This window comes from Eubalaena glacialis, chromosome 5, assembly GCF_028564815.1.
Source record: "Eubalaena glacialis isolate mEubGla1 chromosome 5, mEubGla1.1.hap2.+ XY, whole genome shotgun sequence".
Taxonomy (NCBI): domain Eukaryota; kingdom Metazoa; phylum Chordata; class Mammalia; order Artiodactyla; family Balaenidae; genus Eubalaena; species Eubalaena glacialis.
The window spans coordinates 34,255,690-34,281,096 of record NC_083720.1 but is presented as its reverse complement, the minus strand read 5'-3'; the positions used below and the strand labels follow the sequence as shown (position 1 = coordinate 34,281,096).

The following is a 25,407-nucleotide window of genomic DNA, read 5'->3' as shown; positions in this document are numbered from 1 at the left end:
TATAGGGATATGAGAAATCAATTATGAAAAATTAATTTTGAAAAGGGGGAGATGAAATATTTGGGGGGAGAGGGAGAATCAATTGAAATGAGGCTGGGACTGCCAATGAATATCCAGACTATGGCAGGGCGGGGAATAGAAAACTTTATTATTGGGTCATCCCTGGCTCTTTGTAAAGGCATCTTATTCAGCAGGATCAATTATTGGGACTTTGCCAGAAGATGAATTTTTTTAAAAAATTCACATATGCTATCAGTCTTCTGGGATTCCAGAAGTTTTCATCAAGAATTAGTCATTCTAATCATTGTTTTCACATACTATGAAAACTGTCAAGATAAAAATGCTAAACAGATTTAAAATAAACATTTCCAAGTTTCATCAACTACTATTTAGCATTTTAAGGTAAGAAATAATAGAAATTTCATTACGAAGGTTTTTATTAAATTATAGAATACTACAGTTTATGTCTTAATAATAAGATTTTAATCTTTAGGGTAATATGATATAAAAACCTACTTTGCCACATTACTTCTTGAGTTTCTTTTGGGCAGCCTTCTTCTTGACCATCTGTAATCGCTTCATGGCATTGAGCTGTGATTCTTGTGAAGTTGGACCTTTAAGGGATGCTGAGGGAGAGCTGCTTGATTCTGAAGTGGTTTTGTTAGTGGTACTTCCACTAGGCCCTGATGTCCCACTATTTCCATTCCCACTTAGTTGGCTGCTGCTTCCTGGAGTCAAACTACTTGGACTGGGAAGACCTACTTTGCTAACATTGTCACAACTAACTGAGCGACTAAGGCCAGTTTTGCCCAAAGTTAGAGGTGGAGGTGGCTTCAATGGTACAGTGGGTGAAGTGCTGTTACTGGAACCTATTTTGGAGCCTATTCCACCTTTGGATGATGTTGCCAGGCCAGTCAAACCCACGGGCTTCTGGTTAGCTGATGAGGTAGCAGGTTTCCCGCTATTGTTTTGGGTTGTTGAACTCAATTTTGCTGTTGATGGACCAGCAGAAGAAGTTTTGGCTGCAAAAGCTGCCCATCCAATTAGGCCACTAGTTGCTGAAGAGGAAACACTGTTACTAGAAGAATTTCCTGAAACAACCGTGGATGCCTAAAAAACATAATGTAAATATTAGAGCCAAGTGTAATTAACACCTAATATAATATTCTTAAATATATAACAAGTTTAAAGGTTGAGACTTTTTATACAAAAATAATGATCTGGGAAATTTAAAGCACAGCACCAAAATTAAGTTCTGCTAAACTGATCTGAAAAAACACATACAACAAAACCTATCCATAGCTAATGGGTGCTACCATTTATAAAGCAGAAATTATGGGATGTCATATTCTTCTTCCAATCACTGCAGAAAAAAATATATGGAATTCCTTTTTGAGGACTGCTCCTAGATTCGGTTACAAGCCATATCAGACAATCAGATTTAATGCTTTAACTTGTTTTTCACCCAAAAAGGTTACTATTTAGCTCAGTAAAACATCTAATTCTTTAGGCTTTGCTCCAAATGACTTGTGGATCATTTCAAAAACAGAATCCACTCTTAATGGACAAAAATGCTCACGCCCAGGATATGTAGGAGATGTCTGAGATGAAGAGGTTCACTCAATAAATATTGAGTGAATACATAAGATTTTGAACCTATTTTTTAAAAATTCCCCCCAAATTTTGAGCAAATAGCTACTGCATCGCAAAATATATACAGATACACCATGTTAACTACTTGGAATTGTACAACTCTAAAGGTCTAAATATACTAAGAAGGTCTCATGACTTTATTTTCACAATTTGTCCATGTTTCCACTGAAACTATCACAAAGAGATCCCTGCTTCTGTATAAGATTTTTAATCAACTGCCTCATAAGCTGCATAGTGACATTTTGGGTATGCCTGACTCACTCCCAGATGTATTTCTTAAAGGTATAACACTTCAATTTCTCTAATTAACTTCCTTAGCCAGTCAAAAGCCAACAGTGATACCAATGTTGCTACATAAATATTGTTCTTATTCATATAAGAACAATTTTTTTCACCTTAACGTTTAGGGAAAAATGCACTTTGTTCAAATTAATTATGGATTGAATTTCTCCCTGGCACTTTTTCTACCTTCATATTCTTGAGATTCACAAAAGTGTTAAATATGTAAAAGATAAAGTCTTACAAATAGTATCTTACTTTAAAATATGGTAGTTATCATGCTTAAAATATACCCAGTTATATTTTAGAACTGAACTCTGAACAAGTTGATAAAAACGTTTTTAGCTCTTACAAAGTAGCCGTCAATATTGTCTGCATTAAACATTTTAAACCAATGTGAAAAATAATGTAAATAGAGTGCTCTGAGGTCTTTATCAGAGAAGGGTCCAGATTATTGTTCACGTACTCCGAAAAACGATAGGATTTTTTACAGTAACATCATACAATGACTATCTCATAAGGTTATGCAAAGAAGATAAACTTTACATAAATTACAAGTTCCTAGAGATATGCAGACAGGTAATGAAAAAAAGTTAGTCAAGGAAGCAAAAGGACACAGGTGTAGCAAACTTTTAATTTTCAGTTATGAAAGGTCTAATTTTTTCCTTTTCTTTCTATTAAACATAAAACTGCCTGCTATATGGCTAAATGATCTTTCAACAAACTTCACAAAAGAAAACCCATCTGAAGTAATCAAAAAGACCAACACTTATGAAGTACAAAGCAAGTTCTGTGTGTATGGCATTTTATTTTAATGGTTTGCTGTTACTGGTATTGCTTTTCAACTGAATGACAGATGGCTTATAATACTATCAGGATGCACAAAAGTAAAATAACACAAACAACGGAGACCAAGTAATTTCTTACTATTCCAGTGCAGAAAATAAATTTCACAACTGTTCTCAACTAAAAATATTGTCTTGCCTATTATCCTAGTTAGAAAGCTATTTTTAAATTGCTTTTTATATATAAATGGGAACAATTTTTTTCATAGTAAAAATTTATTGTATTTTATCATAAAAACATCAAAACCTCTTAATCAGAACAAACATGACAGCCAAGGCCTTAATTTATTTGCTGTAAAATAATTTCATATTGGTTTCCTAAAAATAAACTTTAGTAGTAACAGGTTAGTACAAAAATCTACCTGAAAGTGATTTAAGTATAGAATATAACAACTCTAAATACTTTCAATAAGTTATTCCTACTTCTATTCTAGCTCACCAAGTTTCTATGTGACAAATCAATAATGGATATCCCTTGGATATCAGCTCTTCCCTGGTAAATTAAATTAAAAATGATCTGCAAATAAAATTATCAGTATCCTTCTCAGAGTACTTTATACTCATATTCTTTATCATCAAACCAATGTTCTTGATCTTTGCCACTTGGACAAGGTAATAGCTTTAGAATTTTCTGGGGTTAACCTCTGAGAATTTGGGGCTAACATTTTTTTCTTCCATCTTTAAAATTCCATCTTCTGCTTAAAATTGGAATGTGAAACTCAATAAAAGCATTCTTTTTGTTATAAAATTAGATTAGAAAAATATTTTATTCCATGATATCAAAATGCCAGAATATTAATAATAATGTAGCATGATGTCAAGGATGAGAACCTAGGAATGAGAAAGGTGATACTCTCACTAGATAATCTGGCTCCTTAGTATAAGAGAGGGCCAATTCATGGGGAAAATTCGTGATAATAATAGAAAAAAATAAGACAAAGAAGAAAACTTCAATAGCCAATAAGCAGGAAGAAAAAAGCTATGGGGCCAATCAGCACAAGTAATGTGAGGAGCAAAACTACTGCTACTGAGGACAAAGGTATTTAGAATTTAAACCAAATTCCCAATTGGAGAGAAGTGGCTGACTACATAGGAATGGTAAAGAATGTTATCTTGGAATGCTCACAAATAGTTCCTAATCGCCATAAAAAGAGAAATAGCAGAGTTCAAGATTAAATAATTACATAACTGTTCTCTTTCTACTTAATGTTAATAGTAATGTAGTCTTAATGTAGTCGTAATTTCCAACATATGGCCATTTCGTATACAAAGTTTCTCATTATTTTTTTTTCCAAGTAACTATTAAGTCAACTAAATTTAAATCCCATCTTAGATAAAAATGGAATATACTATACCTTGACTTCTGATCTCTTAAATGCTAGAAAAGTTAACTCTTGCTTGAGTTTAGTTTCTGGTTTCTTAACCAATGGATCTTTAACAGCTGGAGCTACAGAAACAACTGTGGGGGCTGGTTTCTGTGGTGGTTTCTGAGTTTTTTGAGCCTGAAAAAAATCAGTGTTAAGATTAAATTAGCTACAAAAGCTTACTTAAATGCACTAAAAGACAATAAAAATCTATCACAGGACTCCTCATTGAATTGAAATACCGATGAACATTAAAAAAATATTGTGATGACACCGAAAATATAGATTCTTGGACAAATTATTTTTATCATCATCATATTAATTAATGGTTTTATAGATTTTATTAGTTTCTAAACAGTAAAGATAATATGAAACTTTAAAAATTATGCAGAGTAGGGTTAATTAAATGTCATTTTAACAAAACCAAATTGATAAAAAGAAAAAAAAATCATATAAGCATTTTCAGTTTTATTTTGACCAAAAATTGACTTTTTCCTTTATTTTATATTAGGTACTTTACTAAATTCTCTTGCGAACTCTAATTATTTTTCAGTTTTTTCTTTAGTGTTCTCCAGCTAGATAATATTAACTATATAAACAGTACAGTGCAGTGTTTGAGAGGACAGTCTTTGGAGTCAAACAGAACTAGAATTAAAACCCAGCTCAACTACTTCCCTAGCTATGTTACCTCAAGTAAAATATGTAAATCTCTAAAAGTTTCATTTTCATTTGCAAAATGGGGATAATATCTTGTTTCAAAGGTGGGTTATGAGAATGAATTGTGATTACGTAAGCCTTTACATAGTGTCTGACACATGTTAGGTGCAGACAATAATAGTTACTATTTATTCATCATCATTATTTACAAAGGGTAAGAAAACTGAATCCGAAAAAAACCCATCTCTACTGGATGGGTAAAGATGCTCCCTGCCATTCCATTGTCCTTGACAATCCTAATAAGGCTATGCAAGACAATACCAGAAAATTTATTAATAATGTGTTCCCATTTCTGGAAATTTGAATGCAGCTGTTTTATCTTTGTTTAGACTTTCTTGTGCTATGGTTTGCCATACAATGTAATTTTCAGCCTTAAGTCTCAATTCATCCCATTTTTTATATTACATATTTTCCACATGAAAGTACACCTAATTTCAGACATCACTTATAAAGCAACACTCAGATCAAGAATATTATTAAGGATGCTGGAAGATATCTATGATAAAAATATCTCTTACGACCAAGAAAGATTATCTTACCCTCTACTGCAAACCACGTTATGAAAATGTAGCCTTCAGAGTAAATCAGAAATACATGGTTCCATACCCATGGCTTTCAATCTTATACTTCCCTCTACGCATATCAGTAGATGTGGTGAGACTCTGAAGACCCACCTAACTTGTATGCTTTAGCAGATGAAGATTCATTACAGTGAAGCCCAGAAAGAACCTCTGCCTAGGAGATCATGTTTGGATCTTTTTCTACTTCCTCTATTTCACCTAGCCATCTCAGAAGCTGAGTAACAAATACCCAAAACCCTTTGTCCTTCGCTGGTAATACTAGTTTAGGGAACTAGGATATTATCACTGACTCAGTGTTGCTCAACAAAGGCACTATAATTTTTCATTGGGTGACTGACTCACATAGTGCAGAATATATGACATTCACCACTCAAGGCAATAGTTGCCAGTATGGCAGCAATCAAAAATACCATGTATTTCTATTACTGCTGAGTAGGAGTGTGTTACCACCTTAGATTGAGAACCACTGCAGTAAGTCATGAGTCTCTCACCTAGTGCTGGGGCAAAACCCATTACCTGATAGACAGAAAATTGCAAAACAAAAGAATAATCTTGGACCCTGCCACCCACCATTCTTAACTCTGTCTTCCCATCTTCCTATAATAATGTGTACTGCAGAACCTGCCCTAGTTAAGAAATTAGTGCAAGGAAAAGGGGATATAAGATGTTATTTATGGTATCTTTGAGATATCTTGGACCAATAACCAATGCACATATGAGAACCTCACTGAAAGCAATTATAGTAAGAATGACTGGATTTAGCATCCCCACCATTTCCAAATTCCTTTCTCTCACTAAACATTGTGTTTACCGGATCCTGATCTTCAGGCTCACTTCAGATCATGCCTTTTGGTATTTCTCCAGGTCCACTCTTGGTGTATCTAATCATGTTCTGACATTAGTCATGACCCCTTATTCAGCACTTGACTCTTGGGCATACAGACTGAACTTACTGACTGCTGATTTCTGGTGCAAATCTATATTTCCTCCATTTATGTATCTTAAAATGAGCACAACAGAATGTGGGATGTGTCCAGTCCTGAGCTTTGCTCTGGTGCTTTGCCAGTGAATGAGACTAGGTCTTAATGACAAATTAATTAGACATTTAATCTGTAAAGTTGATAAAGAATAAAAGGTATGCCAGATGAGGAGAAGCTGAGAAGCAGGACATATGGGAACACGAAAAGTTCACCACATACTCAGGGAGTGAACCATTCGGTCTGGCATGGCCACAGTATGTGGGTGTATATGATGAAGTGGTGGGAGAGAAGGATACAAAGGTAGAGTTGGGTCAAAGAGAGAAGGTCCATACATCCACCCTAACAAGGAAAACTTCATTATATAGGTAATTGAGAGCCACTGGGCACACTTAAACAACTAAAGTTAGATAATTACTTTAGAAGAATATTCTAACTGCAGTGTGTAAAGTGGACTGAAGGAGCTAAAGCAATAGACAAGAAATGAGGGGTTTGTTGGACAGGGTAACAAAAGTGAAATGAACAGATTTGCGAAATACAAAAGAGGTAGAATTAACAAGTTTGGTAAACAAAGGGATGTGGAATTAAGAGAGGCATCAAAGATAATGTTTTCTAGTTCAGGCAACTGAGGAAAAACTGAATGGAGAAGAAAATAATTTTTAAAATATTGAACTTAAAGTAACTGTAGGATATCTGGTCAGCTGCCAAAATTCATTCCAGAAAGAGGGTTAGAACTATAAATATAGACCTGATGTAAACTAAGTCACAAAATGTAAGGGAGTAAAAACTTAGGAGAGAACGGTACTTACTTTATTAAGAGACTTACAATAAAATAATAATAAACTTTGAAGCTATACTAAAGAAAGATTACTGTCACAAATTATTTATTTTGATTACCAATTCTTAGTGATTACTTGTGTCAAGGCACTGGAATGCACTGTTGTGCTCACCCGTAATTACTTTGGTTGAGGTCCTGGGGGGCTAGTTTAAGTAATAAACTAAATAAAAATCAGACTGAGCAGAAAACAACTGTACCATGTCAAAGAAATTTCCCATTACAAACACAAAGTATAAATACTACTGAAATGTTACTACTTTTCATAGAAGTAAAAACATAATCTATTCCTGATTTGAGTGATTAAAAAGTAAAGTAGGTATCTTGATTTTTTTTTTTTTTACTTTTAACTAAGTACTTCTAACTTTAAAAAGATATATTTGGTCAGAAAAATTTATGTAGAAACTCACTTGGTTAACAATATGAGAACTCTTCTATCAAGAGTCCCTAATCTTCTGGAGAAAACTACAATTCGAAATGATACATGCACCCACTATGTTCACAGCAGCACTATTTACAATAGCCAAGACATGGAAGCAACCTAAATGTCCACTGACAGATGAATGGATAAAGAAGATGTGGTATATTTATACAATGGAATATTAGCCATAAAAAGAATGAAATAATGCCATTTGTGGCAACATGGATGGACCTAGAGATTATCATACTAAGTGAAAGAAAAAGACAAATACCATATGATATCATATGTGGAATCTAAAATGTGACACAAATGAACTTATTTATGAAACAGAAACAGACTGACAGAGAACAGACTTGTGGTTACCAAGGAGGTGGGAGAGGTGGGGGAGGGATGGATTGGAAGTTTGGAATTAGCATATAGAAACTATTATATATAGAATGAGTAAACAACAAGGTCCTACTGTATAGCACAGGGATATTCAATATCCTGAATCACTTTGTTGTACACCAGAAACTAACACAACATTGTTAATCAACTATACTTCAATAAAAAATAAAATCAAAAAAAAAAACAAAAGAAGAGTCCCTAATCTAAGGCAAGGGAGGGCGGATGGGGGAAGCAAACAAGTCACTGAAGTAAATAACAACTTGATTTCTTTAAAAGGAAAATGATAACATTCATCCATCTACTATTTAAATGAGTAAAAGTTAGAAAACTATCCAATATAACAAATGAAAACATGTTTCAGTATGAAATTAAAGGCAGTTATGTTTGTGAGCAGTAAACTGAGAAAGTACTGGGGAATATAGGATAAATGGTCACTTGAAGACAATGAGAAGGAAAGACTGAGGAACAGAGAGAGAAACACAGGAGGAAAGACAGAGATGCACATACAAATACTGCCTTTGTACACAGTTTGTGGTTTACACTCACTCAGGAATAGATATTTCCAATATTTCCCTACCAGACTCAGCAGAGTCTGGGGCTTTGTATCTCACCACTTCCCACAGTGCTTTGTAGTATTTCTAAATGTTTATAAATACACTGACATACCAGTAAGGAATATTTATATTCTGTGGGTTTCCAATTCTGTTTGTTTATAATAGAACAAGTTAAAAACTGAGCAGAGAAAAATGCATATACATGGTCTGGTCCATTTAGGCATAGACACAAAAATCACACATATACATAAACGTTTAAATCATCAGCTTATATGATTTTTTTTTCAATAACATAAATGTTCAAATTTTTATCTTAAAAAGCACATATCAACAAAAAAATTGACTGAGATTGTTTAAAATAGAGAAAAATGATTCCTACCATTCTTTTCATTTGTCTGGTACATCGGGCACAATACCACACAAGGCGAGGGTCATTCACTTCTTTGTCTGTCACCTGTGGCTTATGGCAATCTTGGTGGTAGAGATTATGGCATTCCTGACATTCTACTAATTGATTACCAGATGCCACTGTCATTTGCCTAAGAAAATATACCATTAAATACTACATTTATTTGAATGCAACAATTTAAAGCCATTTTAGGGTTGTTCTGGTAAAGTTTGATATATTAAAGAGGGTAAAAACCCCAGAAAAGCCAAAGAGTAAAATAACGAATCCCAACATTGTAGCCTGCATAAACAATTCATTTCTTTTAAACGTTATGCTCAGCCATTAAGAAATGTATAAGGTGACTTAAAGACTAAATTTGGCTATATTCTCCTTGTCATTTCTCACTGCAATTTTTTTCTTTCTCCCAGAAGGTACATAGTAGACTTTGGCTAGTTCTCCAACAGTCTCATAACATCTTCTTTGTACCTCTATTAAATTCCTTGATATTTGCTGCCTACATATTGTTCTATCTTCTTCGTTAATATATGAGTTGCCTAAAGTTAGAAACTGGACCTAATTATCTATAGGGCCTAGCGCATTACTGCACAGACACAGGGTGTTCAATAAATAAATGTCTTAATCAACTAAACAGAATGCAGTAACATGTGTATCAAAAAAGTATAAATTCCAACAGCAACAGCCTTAGACTATCATAACAAGTCTCCTTACGGAGGGTTACAATTACTAGTTCTTTCCCCCTTATTACTTTACCATTTATTTCTTTATATAAAAATGAGAACTCTTACAGTAGATAAAAGTTGAAATAAACAAATATATGTTAAAACAATGAAGCTCTAACAAAATGATCCTATTCAGAAGTACATTAACTGATTCTCTATGAGGTTCACAAAAGTTTATAGGTATGTACTCAGTCCCAATGCACCAGAATTTAACATTTTCATGAAGAAAACAGCAACAAAGGTGGTAATTTTTTCTGTTGTGCTAGGCAATGAAAGTCATTAACAATTAAACACATAGCTCCTGGCATCAAGGAGTTTAAAATCTAATCATTCTGATTTTTAAGATGCATCTTCTACTAAGCAGAATTATCTATGTTTTTATAATTATGTATCCATGTTTCAAAACAACACTCAGAATAACCTACATGATCCATTAATTTCATTTCCATTATCCTTAGGAAAAGATTTAATGGTATTTTAGAAAATGATATATAACCATTTACTTTATAAATACTATCAACACTTCAAGAAAAAAAAAGCAACATAGTCTTCTTAAAAAGAAAGATGAAAATAATTAAGTCTGCTGAACAGACTCTTTCTCACTAAAAAATAAAGCAATAATTGCTTTCCCTCTAGAAGCCAAGAATGCAGAAAATATTACTACAACATAACTGATTAAAGATGCCTGTCAAGAATATAAAATTTTGACAATTTTTAAGACACTAAATTGCCATATGGGAGGTTTATCTACTTATCGATCTACTTATCTCCTACCCACCTCCAAATTATAAAAACAAAATTAAAAAACACCCAATTGGTCTTTTTTTTTTTTAAGTTGTTTGCTCTTTACAAAGAAACAAAAGAATCTGTGGCAAGGTACAACTCACCTACAAACAACACAGGCCAATCCCATCTCCATGGCAAAATCATCAGCACTGGTCTCCTCAAAGCTGGAAAGGTCAGCCATAGCTAAATCCTTGCTGGTTTGGACAGTAATGGGAGAGGACCGTGTCTCTGGTTTCTCCAATCTAGGTTTCTTTGGAATATCAACTCCTTCAGTGATGTCTGATTTCATCTATAAAAAGCACCCAACCAGAAAGTAACACGTTGGAATAAACTTTAAATCACTGAGAGATGTGATAGACATCTATCACATCTATCACAAGATAAGACAGACAGTGGGCAATGACCAAGTCCACTCAACAGATATTTTCACATAGTTAGGGAGAGATGTACACACTAAAGACCTGGAGAACATTTATAATAATTCATAATCAGTATGTTAAAAGAATCCAACAAGGTAGAAATAAATAAATCAGAACAGTTTAGCATGCATCTGTATTTCTCTTTGTACTCTTTTATCCATTAAAGAATCCTGGAAGTTCAGTGGATTTACTTCCACTGCCCTCCCAACCCCCCACTGGATGCTTTGAATTGAGAAGCCATAGTACTACTAAGGCTATTTTTAAGGCTATTTTAAAATTTTAAATAATGAAGTAGTGATAGTTAATATATATTGAAAAGAAGTAAATAATGAACTTCTACCAGTCGTTCAAGCTTAACACATTGCCATATTTGCTTCAAAGCAAATTCTGCTCCCTCTCTTTAAGATATGTTATAGATATACCTGGTCAGACTGGCAAAAATTAAAAAGTCTGATAAGACATGGAGAATTTGGAATTCTTATACCTTATTGGTGAGAGTATGAGTTTAGTACATCCACTATGTCTAATAATGTTGACGATGTACCCATCCTATTACATCCACTTATAGGTATACATCCTATAGAAACTATCACCATGTGGGCAAAGACATACGTATAAAGCAGCTCACTGAAACTCCACCGTAATAGAGGAAAAGGGGAAATAAGCTAACTGCTCATCAGCAGGGGAATGGATAAACTGGTTTATTTATAGAATGAATATTCCACATGTTAGCTGAAAGCAATGTTCAAATCTACATGAATCAACATAGGTAAATTTCAAAAGCACATTGCTGAGTGGAAAAAGTTGCTAAAAGACATATATGAGATATATATATGGAAAACAGATATATTTTCTAAATATTGGCTATTCATAAACTATATTATATTGTTTTCTGTGCTTTTAAATTTATATAAAACAATGCAATATTTTATGAATAGCCAATATTTAGAAAAAGTATGAAAACACCCCACCTTAAGGGAAGGGGTTACTAAAATTTTTTTAAATGTATTTTTTACTAAGTGCTAAAATCCTAATAATTAACTATGTGCAGAAATCATTCAAAATAGACAATCCAAGAGTTATCTGTAACCCTGTTAAGGTACACACCATTCTGTAACAAATTTCATGTTTAGTCATTTACATCTTTATTCTTTCTTCGCCATCTTTTCTCTTCAACAACAGTTCCATCTAGAATACTTGAGTTATACATGAAATTAGTACATCTTCTAGAGCTCAAATATTTATTGACAACGACTTCAGTAAATGGTTTTAAAATGTTTCTAAATTTTAATTTTTCAAAAAACCAACACCCATAATTATCAAAATATATTTACTGAGTGGTTATTATGTACTTTTACCCACTATTATATACAAAAAGTAAGCACAAAACGTTTTTTGGCCTATAAACTGATTGATTCATTGACTGATTTACTGGAGTAAAACAAAATCTTACTTTATCAGCAGGTCTCTTTTCACCTTCCTTCTTTACCTTTTCAGTTGTTAGGACCTTGCCATTATTATTGCCAGAAGGAAGACTGGATGATGTTTTGGGCTCTTGCTTAATGGCAACAGTTTTTGTGCTTGAAATTTTGGGTGGCTCCACATCCTATAGGTGAAATTAAAAAGATACCCATAATTAAATATTCAGACTATCTAATATACTGTTAAAAAAAAACAGATCATAAATCTAAACAACTATCAGTTAAAAATTAAGACATCATGTTGTGACCAATGTGTTGCCTTCTTCTTTAAACAACTTTATTGAGGAATAACTGATATACAAACTGCACCTATTTAAAGGGTAAAATTGGATAAGTTTCGCTCTATGGTTTCACGACTGTGAAACCGTCATGACAATCAATATAAGGAACATATCCATCATCTCTCAAAGTTTCCTGGTTGCCCTTTGTAATCACTCTTAGAGGTAGACATCCTAGAAAAACTAAGCCACCCAGTCTCAGGCAACCACAAATCTGCTTTCTGCAACTACAGATTAGTTTGCATTTCCTAGAAATTTTCATAAATGGAATCATGCAGTATATACTCTCTTTCCCTGGCTTCTTTCACTCAGCAATATTTATTTTGAGATTCATCAATGTTGTTGAGTGTAGCAGAAGTTCATTTCTTTTGCTGCTGAGTAGTACTCCATTGAACAAATACACCATGATTTGTTTATTCATTTACCTATTAATGGACATTTGGGTTGTTTCCAGTTTGGCCTATTACGAATAAACATATTATGAACATTCAGGTACAAATCTTTATATGTACATATACTTTCATTTCTCTAAAATAAACATGTAGGAGCGGAATGTCTGGATCACATGGTAGGTTTATGCTTAACTTTTTAAGAAACTGCCAAACCATGTTCCAAAGTGGTATAGCATTTTATATTTCCATCAGGAGTATATGAGAGTCCCAGTTCCTTCACAGCCTCATATCCTCACCAATGCTTGGTATGGCTAATCTTTTTAATTTTAGACATTTTAATAGGTATGCAGTGGCATATTACTGTAGATTTAATTTACATTTCCCTAATGGCTAATGATGTTAAACATTTTTTTCAAGTGTTTATTTGCCACACATTTATCTTCTTTGGTGAAGCATTTGTTAAATTATTGAGTATAAAGAGCTCTTCATAGATTCTGGATACAAGTCCTTTATCAGATACATCATTTGTAAACCTGTTCTCTCAGTCTGTGGCTTATCTTTCCCTTCTGTTTTAAACTTGCAATCCTTGTTATTTTTACTCTTTGCTGATATGTATATATATTTGTTATCTGTTGTTGTTAAAAGTAAAGAAAGCTTATGCATATAGTAGCTCCTTGGAATTATCCCCAGTTGATAATGTTTATAAGCACACCACTGCTTCTAGGTGATTCTCACACAATTCTAGAGATGGAAATGTTCAGTTAAAGACTAAAATTAAATGAATCTGTGTTTTAAAAACACCTAGCAGAGTATTTTCTCTAAACTGACCATGAGAAGTCATTTCCAGTTAGAAACCTAAGGGCAGGAGGCTTTTTAATTGTAACAAACTTCTTATGTATTTTAACAGATGAAATTCCTTCTGTTTTAGAATCTCAAAATACTGCTTCTTTAGTAATAATAGGAATTTCCTGTTTGGCCTATATCAATACTCAGAGCAGAATGAATTTGTTAGTATATTTTGCTGAGTTTTATTAATTTGGTTGGCTTGAGCTCTTTGAACCTACCAGAATGAGAATGGTGAAAGAAATGAAGTCACAATGGCTCTACTACTCAAAAGACAAGAAAAAGGTTTGAGAATACTAGAGCTAGTTTTCAAAGAAGGCTGGGAGCAAAATATCACTGATCACTTGGACACTGAGTCTGGGACTTGGCCCTGTCTTGAGTTTGAGATTCTGGATTAGACTGAGCTAGTCATGTAGTTCTGTCCTCTCCTTCTCAGTTTGGTGTCTAGGTGTTCATAGACCTGGGTGACACGAAGTTTCAAGGCTAGAGCTTCAGAAAGGTTTGAAAGAATGCCTTAGGTATTAGAGAATATAATAAGAGCTATCATTCACTAAAAGTCTATTATGTACCAGGTAGATACTGCACTAGGTGGCTGACATACTTTATCTCTTTTAATTTTCACAACTTTGTAAGGTAGTTCTTATTATCCTCATTTTAATAATAAAGAAACAGAGGCTGGGTGAAATGAAGTTACTATGTACCTCAATTTCCTTATTGTAAAATAAAAATAAATAATACCTATCTCAAAGCATCGTTATCACAATTAAAATTAATTATACACATATACCACTGAGAAAAGTACCTAGGACACAGTAAATGTTCAAGATATGTTATCTATCACCACACTAGTAAGAGGTAAGCTGGGATTTAAAACAGGTTTGTCTGGTTCCAAAATGCATATTCTTTTCACATAAAGCTGCTTGGTCACTTTGTTATTATCATGATGGGAGCTACACAGTTCTCACATTTCATCTATACCTCCTTTATTCCTTACATTATCCTATACATATTTAATTCACTTCATTGCAAAATCCCTGTCCTTTTATTTTTTGCCCCTAAAACGTTAGAGAATAATTATAACACAGGTTACGGTTTCATTCAGCAGCTTAAAAAAATATTCTGATCATAAAGAATTAGAAACTGAAATATATCTTAAGTGGGTTTCTATACGAATAAAGTGGTAGAACAGAATATCCCCCACTCCCAGCTAACTTTTCTATATAGTGTAACAGTTCTCTGAAAGCTTGAAGGAAGAAAAGAACACTATAAATTTCTTCATGCCACAAAGAAAGATTATTTGGCAGAGAGATTGTTTCGAGACGGTCTAAATGTTAACACTGTTCTACTACAGGCTTTACAAAACTTCCTCCAAGCTTTTTATCCAGGTAGGTACCTTTTGAGATGGACGGTAACTTGAATCAATGCCCCGAGCCAAAGATTCATCAAGTAGTGCTTTTAGCTTTTCAGCAGAATCCTTACTCTTTGAATGTAAGAAGCCTAGTGCTTTCAAAAAAATGGGATCAAGTTCCAAGTTCACAGTAGCAGCCATTGCAAACACCTGAAGAAAAAAAAGAGAGGAAAGTAATTTACAGACAATGGGTAATTATCTGTCAAAGTTTATCTTGGTCTTTTGTTTATAATAGGTAATACTGTGTACCTGATGCAATATTCAAACTGTCCAAAAGATTATTACAGATAAAAGTAAATTTTCTTCTTTTCCCTAACTGGCATTATCTAGTTCTTTTCTCCTGAAGCAAGAATGTTACCAGTTTTCTCTGTATCCATATCCTTGGCAAAATTTTAAATCCAGATAAGCTCCTCCCCGCCACAGAGCCCCTTCCTAACACCTGGCTGCCTTGGGTCTTTGTTGCTGTGCGCCGGCTTTCTCTAGTTGCATCGAGCAGGGGCTACTCTTCCTTGTGGTGCGTGGGCTTCTCATTGTGGTGGCTTCTTTTGTTGCAGAGCATGGGCTCTAGGCGCAAGGGCTTCAGTAGTTGTGGCTTGCGGGCTCTAGAGTGCAGGCTCAGTAGCTGTGGCGCACAGGCTTAGTTGCTCTGCGGCATGTGGGATCTTCCTGGACCAGGGCTCGAACCCATGTCCCCAGCATTGGCAGGCGGATTCTTAACCACTGAGCCACCAGAGAAGTCCCCTAACACCATTTTAAAATAATACACATAATTCAGTACACAGGAACTTGATGTGTTTAGGTCAAGTTTAGTATATGTCAAAATTTCTTCTCCCAAACTTTATTTTCACAAAAAAAAAAAAAAAAAGAAAAAGATTGGGGGAAGGGTGTCACTGGAGGACAATGGTTAGAGGACGCATTAAGCAATAAGCTTTAAAGGTCAGTGCTGAAACCTTTACCTCAACTATCTTTTTTTGCCTCCTTAGTCCTCAGTCCCAATTCTGAGTGCCTCAGAATACATACTAATGATAATGTTATTGCATCACATTTAGATTGTGGTATCTCATGCATTAACCTGTTTTTGAAAAGCAAGGTGTCTGAGAAATGGTGCCAAACCATATATGTGTATATATATATATATATATATATATATATATATATATCAATATCAATATATGGATCTCCCATAGGGCCTATGATATTCTCTGTGTCCTAAGGAACTGAAAAAATAGTGAAGATATATGTCAAAGACTTAGAAATTCTAAAACATTAAAAAGTTTTGTTTTCAGCTAATACCAATGCTATCATGTTGTTCTACTTCCAGTGTTACTTTTTCAAATATTTCTCCAGGCAAGGAATTATTAAAATAAAAATGTATACTTTGTGTTCAATCCTTCGATCCACATTCTAGGGCTTGAAATTGTCTTCTATCCTCAAGGTTAATATAATAATGCAACACACTTGCACTGCTAGAGTTAAGGATCTGTCAGCAATTCCACAGTAATCTCTCATTTTCAGGGGTTTATAAAGCCATTAAAACTTGCTGTAGATTGAATCTTGGCATATGAAAGCTCAGCCTGAAAATGGATTTTGTTTGTTCCTTCCCCATCCACTTCCCCCCTAATATTTCTCCAACTCTCACAGGAAACACACACACACACACCCCACTAGCCATTTTTTTTTTTTTTAAGTTTTAAAGAAGGTATTAGATATCTATCTGATAGCCACAAAATTATTGTCAAATTCTGTGCTCTACTCAATCACCCATGAGAAGGGTCTAAAGGCCAATACTAAAAGAAAAAGAATCTACCTCAAACAATTAAAAACTGGTAATAATTTAATAAAAATTGAGAAGCAACCTCTGTCACTTCCTAAGATTGTATTATTACATACATCGTCTATATATAATGATAGGTACAGAAAGGTGGGGGTTGTTTTGTTTTAAATTTACTCATGAGGCTGGTCATCACATACATTCTAAGAAGAGGTCCTTATTAAAATGTCCATGATGAAAAGGAGTAAAGCTGCCACTCCTTCTGAGTGCACAAGGGAACACAGCCTAGTCTTTCTACTGACCTAACTTTTTTGGTTAGCTAAAGAGCTAACAATCTGTATTATGAGGTACTGAAAATATTGAAACTTAGAAGAATCCTTTTAATATACTAGAAAAACCATTACTTGAAATTTCTATGCTGAAAATTAGAGGCCAAGTATTTATGGTTATGTATTTCCATAATCACAGATAAAAGGTTTATATTACAGATTAGGTGACAAGAGTCAGCACCTAGATTATGAGACCAGACCACAGTTCACGTCATCAACACCAATTGGGAGTCAGTTCTTTTTATATGATCCTGCAATTATAAAACTGAACAGACTTTATACCCCTGCCCTAAATTACTAACATATTCCTCTAGCCAGTGGTCTCCACAGTAGAATACAGAGGAAAAAAATGTTAGAATTTCTTTTTATTTTTAATCTTTTATTTAAAAAACTATTAATATACATAGAGATAGCAGTATACGCATATAATTGGCAACTAAATACACATATAAGGAAGTGAACTCAAGTTTTTTACTCATGGAATGAATGATGAGACTACTTTGGAGACCAATGCTTTAGCCTTTGTAGCAACTTCCAGTTTCCCTTTCCCTATTATATATACATAATGGCTGCTTTAAGGTACAAACTTACCTTCCCCTTGAAAGTCCCTCCGGCACTCATTCAGCTCAGCCCTTCCGCCTCTCCACATTAACTTCATTGCTAGCTGCCCATCGTCTTCTAGCCCCTACTCATTACCAACATATTCCCCTATATTTTCGATTTTTTTCTCAAGCAGTCCTTTTATCGCTTTACCTTTACTATCCCCACTCATCCACACAGACATCACCTGTTTTACAGTCTTCTCCCAAGTAGTGAGATGTACCTACTCAAAGAGCCAAGAGCAAAGAGCAATACTCCATATTGCTGTTTTCGGAAAAATACTCCACGATCACCATTTATCAACATCTTCTCTTGAAATCCACGCCTGCATCTTCATTGTTGCTAATGTACAGAACAGTTGCACCAGGCTCATCTTTTCCTCTCCCCCTCCCATCATCTTTGGTAATTTTAGCATCTATATTGACGTTCTTCTCCAACTTCCTGCACTAGTTTTATTTAGATCTTCAACCTCAAGGAGCTTCATCTTCAGCCACTGAAACCTGAAACTTGACACAACTATTCTGCTTGACTACAGTCAATTCTCCTTTTTAACTACAATCTTCCATCACTCTATCTCTTTCACTGCTTTGACCCAGGAGCCTCTTCAGGGTACCAAGTCAATCTTTCTTTCTTTTAAAAAATTTCTTTACTCCCATTCATCTATCCTTTGAATTTATAGAGACCTCCACTTTCTTGGTCCCTCTACTTTCTCCTTACTGGCACCTTCTTGACCGAACTTCTTTCCCTTGTCCAACAGAAAAAACAGGAGTTGGGCCTAAAATAAAACACTCATGGTTATGTGTTTTATCCTTTATATTTTAGTTTTCTATCTTCCTTTCCCTCCCCCTTTTCTATTGCCTTCTCCAGTTTCTATTACTTCTCCTTTCTTACTGGCAAACGCACATACAGTAGTCCCCCCATTACCTGTGGTTTCACTTTGACATTTTAGTTACCTGCAGTTGGAAAATACTGAATGGAAAACTCCAGAAATAAACAATTCATAAGTTTTAAATTGCACGCCATTTTGAGTACTATGATAAAATCTCATGCCAGCTCAGTCCATCCTGCTTGGGATGTGAATCATCCCTTTGTCCAGTGAATCCCGTCTGTTAGTCACTAGCCAGCTCAGTTATCAGACTGACTGTCATGATATTGCAGTGCCTGTGCTCAAGTCACCTTATTATTATTTATTTAATGCTCCCAAAGAGCCAGAGTAGTGATGCGTGCAATTCAGATATGCCAAAGAAGTTGCAAAGTGCTTCCTCTAAGTGAAAAAGTGAAAGTTTTAAACTTAATAAGAAAAAAACTGTATGCTCATATGCTGAGGTTGCTAAAATCTATGGTAAGAACGAGCCTTCTATCTGTGAAATTGTGAAGAAGGAAAATTTGTGCTAGTTTTGCTGTCGTACCTCAGACTGCAAAAGTTATAGCCACAGTGCATAAGTGCTTAGTTAGAATGGAAAAGGCATTAAATTTGTGGGTGGAGGACATGAACAGAATATTCTAATTGACAGCAATGTGTTAGGCCAGAAAGCATTGAACATCTACAAACACTTCAGCAAGAGATCCCCTGAAATGAGTGACACCAAGCCATTTACTGCAAGTAAGGGATGGTTACACAGATTCAGGAACAGGTTTAGACTGAAAAATATAAAAATTACTGGAGAGGCTGTGTCTGCCAGTGAAGAAGCCACTGTCACATTTCTGGCAGAGTTGAAGAACTTGAGGAGAGAGACCATGTTCACATAACTTTTATTATAATATGTTGTTATAATCATTCTATTTTACTATTAGTTATTGTTGTTAATCTCTTACTGTGCCTAATTTATTCATAAAACTTTATCACAGGTATGTATGTATAGGAAAAAAAACAGTATATATAGGGTTTGGTACTATCCATGGTTTCAGGCATCCACTGGGAGTCTTGCAACATATCCCACATGGATAAGGGGGAAATGAATAGTGAAAGAAATTTATTTCCTTCTACTGAAGTCCTAAAGAGGTCAGCAACTGTGGTGTAAATTTGTCATTTTATCTCCTTTATTATTTCTAAGAATATTTTCCAGGAGTTACACCAAATCATGTTACTTCTATATAGTTCTTTCCCGTATATTCTAAAACTCATGATCAAAATAGATTGTAAAAGAGCTTTCTTATTGTGGATTAGAATTCTAGAAAACAAAGTCCTAGGTGTGTGTAGATATAGATACAAATATATACAGAAATTTAATGCTTTAAATGTAGATTTAATTTCAAATCTAGATGTTGCTTTAAAAAAAGAAGAATGCAGAAAACTAATAATAATCACCACTTTTAAAAATGTCAATGGCCTAGGAAGGTGGCAATAGTGGTGTTGGTGGAAACAAAGTCTTAGCTCACATTAGGAGCTAAGACTTATATACCTAGTTATATACAGTAAATGTATATAAGTAACACAGAAATTCCCACTTCTAAATAATCATCTTTTTTCTCCATCTTTTTTATCCTTCATGGTCCAGCCTTTCAAAGACTCTCTTTTAGCACTCTAAGCATCCTTGTCCCATAGTTCTACAGTTTCATCTACTTTATAGTCATCCATCCTATTTACCTTCTCCCTGCCTGCACCCAAAATCTAAGTGCAGCTGAGAGGAATACACACACTCTGTATCTTCAGAGTCACTAATCCCATCTAGGCACTCAACACAACTTAGCAATCCTATCATGTTTCTCTGATCAACTCAATTCCCCACTTTCTGCAAAGACCAGTCACATTTTCTCCATTTTCCTTGAAACTGCTTCTCTATCTTAGTAGATGTCGTCATCTACTTCACAGAGAAAACAGAAACTGTCAGAGAGGAACTAAATCAACTTTCTGACACATCTACAAATATACCTGCACCAATCCTTTCCTCTTTCCCACCTTTTAAATGAGAGGGTGGCTCTCCATGTAATGCCACCTGTGCCTGGAACCTATCTTTTTCCTCCCCCTCTGAAACCTTGAGCTATGAACTATTCCTATGTCTTCTCCGCCACTCACAAACCTCCCTCCCCCAGCCTCTTTCTTTCTACTGGCACCTTTTCATTGACCTTTAAATATCTTCTATCCTATCTTCTTCATTTTATATCAAAACTTCTACATTTTATACTTTGTCTTCATTCCTCCCGCTTATATAGCATTTCCTGAAATTTGGCCTTTGTCCCACCATTCCATGGAAATATTTTCACCAAAGTATTCACAGCTTTAGTCAGGTAAGTATAATAAATACTCTTTTTTCCTCCTACTTCTTTCTTGGTCTTCTTTGTAGATTCCTCAAAAATCTTGAGGAATCAAAAATGAGTTGCTCAAGATTAGGTTCTGGGTCTCTTCCTTCACTCTACACCTTCTTCTCAAAATGTCCCCTTTGGATCAGCAGCAATAGGCATCACCTGGGAAACTGTAGATATTCAAACTCTCGGTCTCCACAACCATACCTACTAATGAAAACGCTCTGGGAGTGAGGCCCACAAATTTCCATTAAATCTTCCAGATGGTTCTGATCTACTCTAAAAGTTTCAGAATTACTGCCCCAGACAATTTGACCTATCCCCTTTTGCCAGTAATTACGTATTTATCTCTCCAGCCCATGCGTCTCTTCCAAGATTCAACTGCCAGCTTGACTTGGATATCTCACTGGTGCCACCTATTCAACATGCTCCTAACAGAGCCACTCATAAACTCTTCTCTCAACCAGTTCTTCCCCTAATCTTCCCTTTCTCAAATGATACTTATCCCATTGCTCCAGCCAGAAACCTGAGAATCAGCTTTAACTCCTTCCACTTCAACCCCTGCTTCCCATTCAATCAACCTCTTATACATATTTCAAATTCATCTACCTTTTTCAATCCTTATTACCACACCCTAGACCAAGCTACCATCATGCAGCTATTATCTGGCCCACTGTAAGAGCTTAATCAGAACCCCACAATCGGGACTTCCCTGGAGGCGCAGTGGTTAAGAATCAGCCTGCCAATGCAGGGACATGGGTTCGAGCCCTGGTCCAGGAAGATCCCACATGCCATGGAGCAACTAAGCCCCTGCACCACAACTCATGAGCCTGCACTCTAGAGCCCGTGAGCCACAACTACTGAGCCCACGTGCCACAACTACTGAAGCCCGCGTGCCTATAGCCCATGCTCCGCAACAAGAGAAGCCACCGCAATGCGAAGCCCGTGCACTGCAAAGAAGAGTAGCCCCTGCTCGCTGCAACTAGAGAAAGCCCGCGTAACAACGAAGACCCAATGCAGCCAAAAAAAAACAAAAAACAAAAAAACCTCAAAATCACTCTTGCCCCTTTCCAAATATTTTTATATCATCCACTTGTCTAAAATACTCCTTTTCACTTCTTACTGTCCAAAGGTTAAAGAACAAGATTCTTAAAAAGGTCTCTAATGCCCTACATGATCTGGTAATATATGTAAAGCAGTTACAACTGTACCTGGCACAGAGTACAATTGCTCATTAAATGTTACCTAGTATCTCAAGCTATTCCCACTTTCTGTTGTAACCACATGACTTATTTCAAATCTTTCAACATATACTCTTTCTTACCCCAGCTCTTTAGTAGAAAGCGTCCCTTGCCTCATCTTATTCATCCTCCTAGTCTCAATTTTTTTCTGCACATTCCCCTAACAAAATAAGGAGTCTTACTGTTATATGGTCCTAAAACATCCTGTATTTACACGTCATAGCTACTACACTGTTAATTATGTAAACAGGGTTTGTCTTTCTCACTAGAACGTAGGTTCCATGAGGGCCAGCACTGACCTTATCTACTGCTGTAATCCCTGTTTCTAGCAGAGTGCCTGGCAGATAGCAGGCACTCAGTAAATGCTGGCCAAGTGAATACATGTTATTCACTTTCTCTTTCAAAAATCTTCCTCCTCCACGAGTAATACTCAGCTTTCCTGGTTTTCTTTTTCTATCTCTGGCTACTCTTTCTCTGGGTCATCTTTTCATCCCCATTGCTCTTGGTATTGCCCAAGTATCTATTCTTGTCTATTTTCTTTAGTTCTGCTACCAATTTCTTCCACGGTAATCTTATATATATCATGTTTTCAACTTGATTTCACATGTTTATCCCCATTCCAATCTCTATTAAGCTCAAACCCCACATTTCCAACTGCTTAGTAAACATGTGTACCTGGTTGCCTTAATGGTATCTCAAATTCAGTTATGATTGAAATTGAGATTATGAATATCGTCCCCCAAAAGTTCCCTGTCCTGCACTTTCTTTCAATAAATGACACACTCTCCATTAATCAGGTCTGAGGCCTAAATCTCTGCCTCACTGAGTCCTCCCCAATTCCTTATATCTAAACAATCAGCAGGCCTTTCCTGTGAATTCTGACTCTGCAACGTTTCTCACATCTATTCCTGTTTTTCATTTCCACAGCTACTATTCAGATTCAGGTCTTTATTTGCTTTTTGTACTACAGCAACAATCCAGTTATTCTCCTTGACTTCAACACTGTTGCCATATTAATGTTCCTGCAACACATTTTTTCTTCCTTCCTTCCTTTCTTTCTTTTTTCATTTTTTTCCTCAAAAATTAAGGATTCCCACTGCCTTTAAAATAAAGCCGAATTTCTTGGCCTACCATTTAAAAAGATTCAGTAACTGGCACAAAAACTTTAATTCTTCATCCGCAGACCTTCTGTAGCACAGAGCCATTAGCTGGGCTTGCTAATTCTACTCATTTTTTCTGACAAGCTTTTTACCCATTTTTATATTTCCAAATGCTATCAAGACCCAGTTCAAATACTCCTTCTCATGAGAACTTTACTCACAGCTACTGTGTTCTTCTCTACCCCCTATACAACTAATCTTGTCCTCCTAGGATATCTCAAAGTGCATTCTCATGGTACTGGAACTTTCTACCTTGAACCACACTCTTTTTTTGTACATTTGTATATTCTCTGTAACACTCTGAGTACTTTAAGGGGAGAGGCTCTCTTTTTTGCCTACCACTTTGCTATTTTGCAAAGTACCACAAAATAATGGCTTTGGAATTATTAGAGATCAAAGTATAAAGATCTTTCCTCTCCTTCTACACAATTCTAATCATGTCCAAAATCCCTTCACAAAAAGCAATAAAAAAGAAATTCCAAGCCATCCCCACCCAACTGCCCCGCCCCACAAACCCTCAAACATCAAAAAAAGAAAAGCAATACGAAACAGAAACACCTCTTTCATGACGGGGGACTTGTACAATATTCCTATCTGCAATACTCTCTTCCCAATCCTTCATCTGATTTAAATTCATTAATCCCACTAGACTTTAAACTCCATGAAAGCAGGGACTTGTTTTATTCACTGTTATATACCTAGTGCTTGGAACTTCACAGATTCTCAAAAGTATTTGTAGAGTGAATGAACTAGGTTGCGTTTAAATGTCACTTTCTAGGGCTTCTGTGATTTCTCCAACCCAAATTGGGTACTCATATATAAATATATTCTTTCCTCTAGATCTCATTTCCCACCCTACATGCGAATCTTAAAAGAAGTCCAAAGTTGATCATCTGTACGTGAACGAGATGAAGGAAATCGACCCTGTTCACGCAGAGTGCAATATTAGGGTTGCCATCACATAACGGCTCTACAAAGCTTTGTCTTTTATGTCTTTGCAAGCTCTTGCAACCCTTTCTAATAAACAACCTTTTAAAGATGCTGCCCTTTTCATTCCCTCACTGAGTTCTTGGCCCTGGATTACACTGAAACCTTAGGCATACGTCCGGAAACATAAGGGAAGCGGAAAGACCCTGATTCCAAACCAACCAAGTGATAGTGAATCTGAAAAGCGACCAGAGACACTCAGACAAGGACTGCCAATCTTTTGATCAAAGTCATAACACACCCAAGGCCTAGTACAGGGGAAGGTCCTTGACAAGTGAGCGCGAGAGAAGGTGAGAGGCCGACAGAGGGAGCTGTCGAGAGAAGTCGCCAAAACCTTCCGAGGAAGGTCGGAGACAGGGTTCCAAGGACCTAGTCCCCGGGGCTGTGCCCTCGGTCCGCGTGCCCCAGCCCGCCACAACCTCCGAGGAAGCATTACCCTCACTTAAGGGGAGAGCAGTCAGCCTGGGCACTGGACCGCCTGCAAATTACGAGGTGTCCCCACAAGGAGCGAGGAAACTAAGACCGCACGGAACTACTCTCCCACCTCGCCCCTCGCAGAAGTCTTGAGCCTCCCAGAGTCGGCTGGGAGCCGGTGAGCTGGTAACAACTCACCGCTCCGCCCCGCTGCCCCGTCCGTTCCCGGTGGCCTGACGAACCGCTCCCGGCAGCAGCCGGCTCCGAGAGCGGAAAAACAGAGGTTCCCGCAGCAGGGTCGACTGGGGAACGTA

General features: G+C 36.0%; 1 protein-coding gene across 3 annotated transcripts; it reads right to left on the bottom strand.

Moving 5' to 3' along the window:
- Positions 1-373: 373 nt before the first annotated feature.
- INTS12 (integrator complex subunit 12) lies at positions 374-25,407 on the bottom strand. 3 transcript variants are annotated; one of them, XM_061191191.1, is made up of 7 exons: positions 25,224-25,407; positions 15,334-15,498; positions 12,400-12,552; positions 10,629-10,816; positions 8,993-9,152; positions 4,133-4,279; positions 374-1,110 (listed from the first exon to the last, which is right to left on the bottom strand). In XM_061191191.1, the coding sequence occupies exons 2-7, from the start codon at positions 15,487-15,489 to the stop codon at positions 526-528; spliced, it is 1,389 nt and encodes a 462-aa protein (XP_061047174.1). In that variant the 5' UTR covers positions 15,490-15,498; positions 25,224-25,407; the 3' UTR covers positions 374-525. The 3 variants fall into 3 exon arrangements, with proteins under 3 accessions (XP_061047174.1, XP_061047175.1, XP_061047173.1); XM_061191192.1 differs by having other exon boundaries at positions 25,292-25,407; XM_061191190.1 differs by lacking the exon at positions 25,224-25,407 and adding an exon at positions 18,040-18,081.

Bases quoted from the DNA above. Each gene is read 5' to 3' on its own strand.
- INTS12 (XM_061191190.1), bottom strand. From the start codon at position 18,069: ATGAGTGCCGGAGGGACTTTCAAGGGGAAG. The intron at 15,499-18,039 runs GTAAGTTTGTAC...TTTTTTCTTCAG, and splicing joins GAGGGACTTTCAAGGGGAAG to GTGTTTGCAATGGCTGCTAC. The intron at 4,280-8,992 runs GTAGGAATCATT...GATTTTTTTCAG, and splicing joins CCAGACAAATGAAAAGAATG to GCTCAAAAAACTCAGAAACC.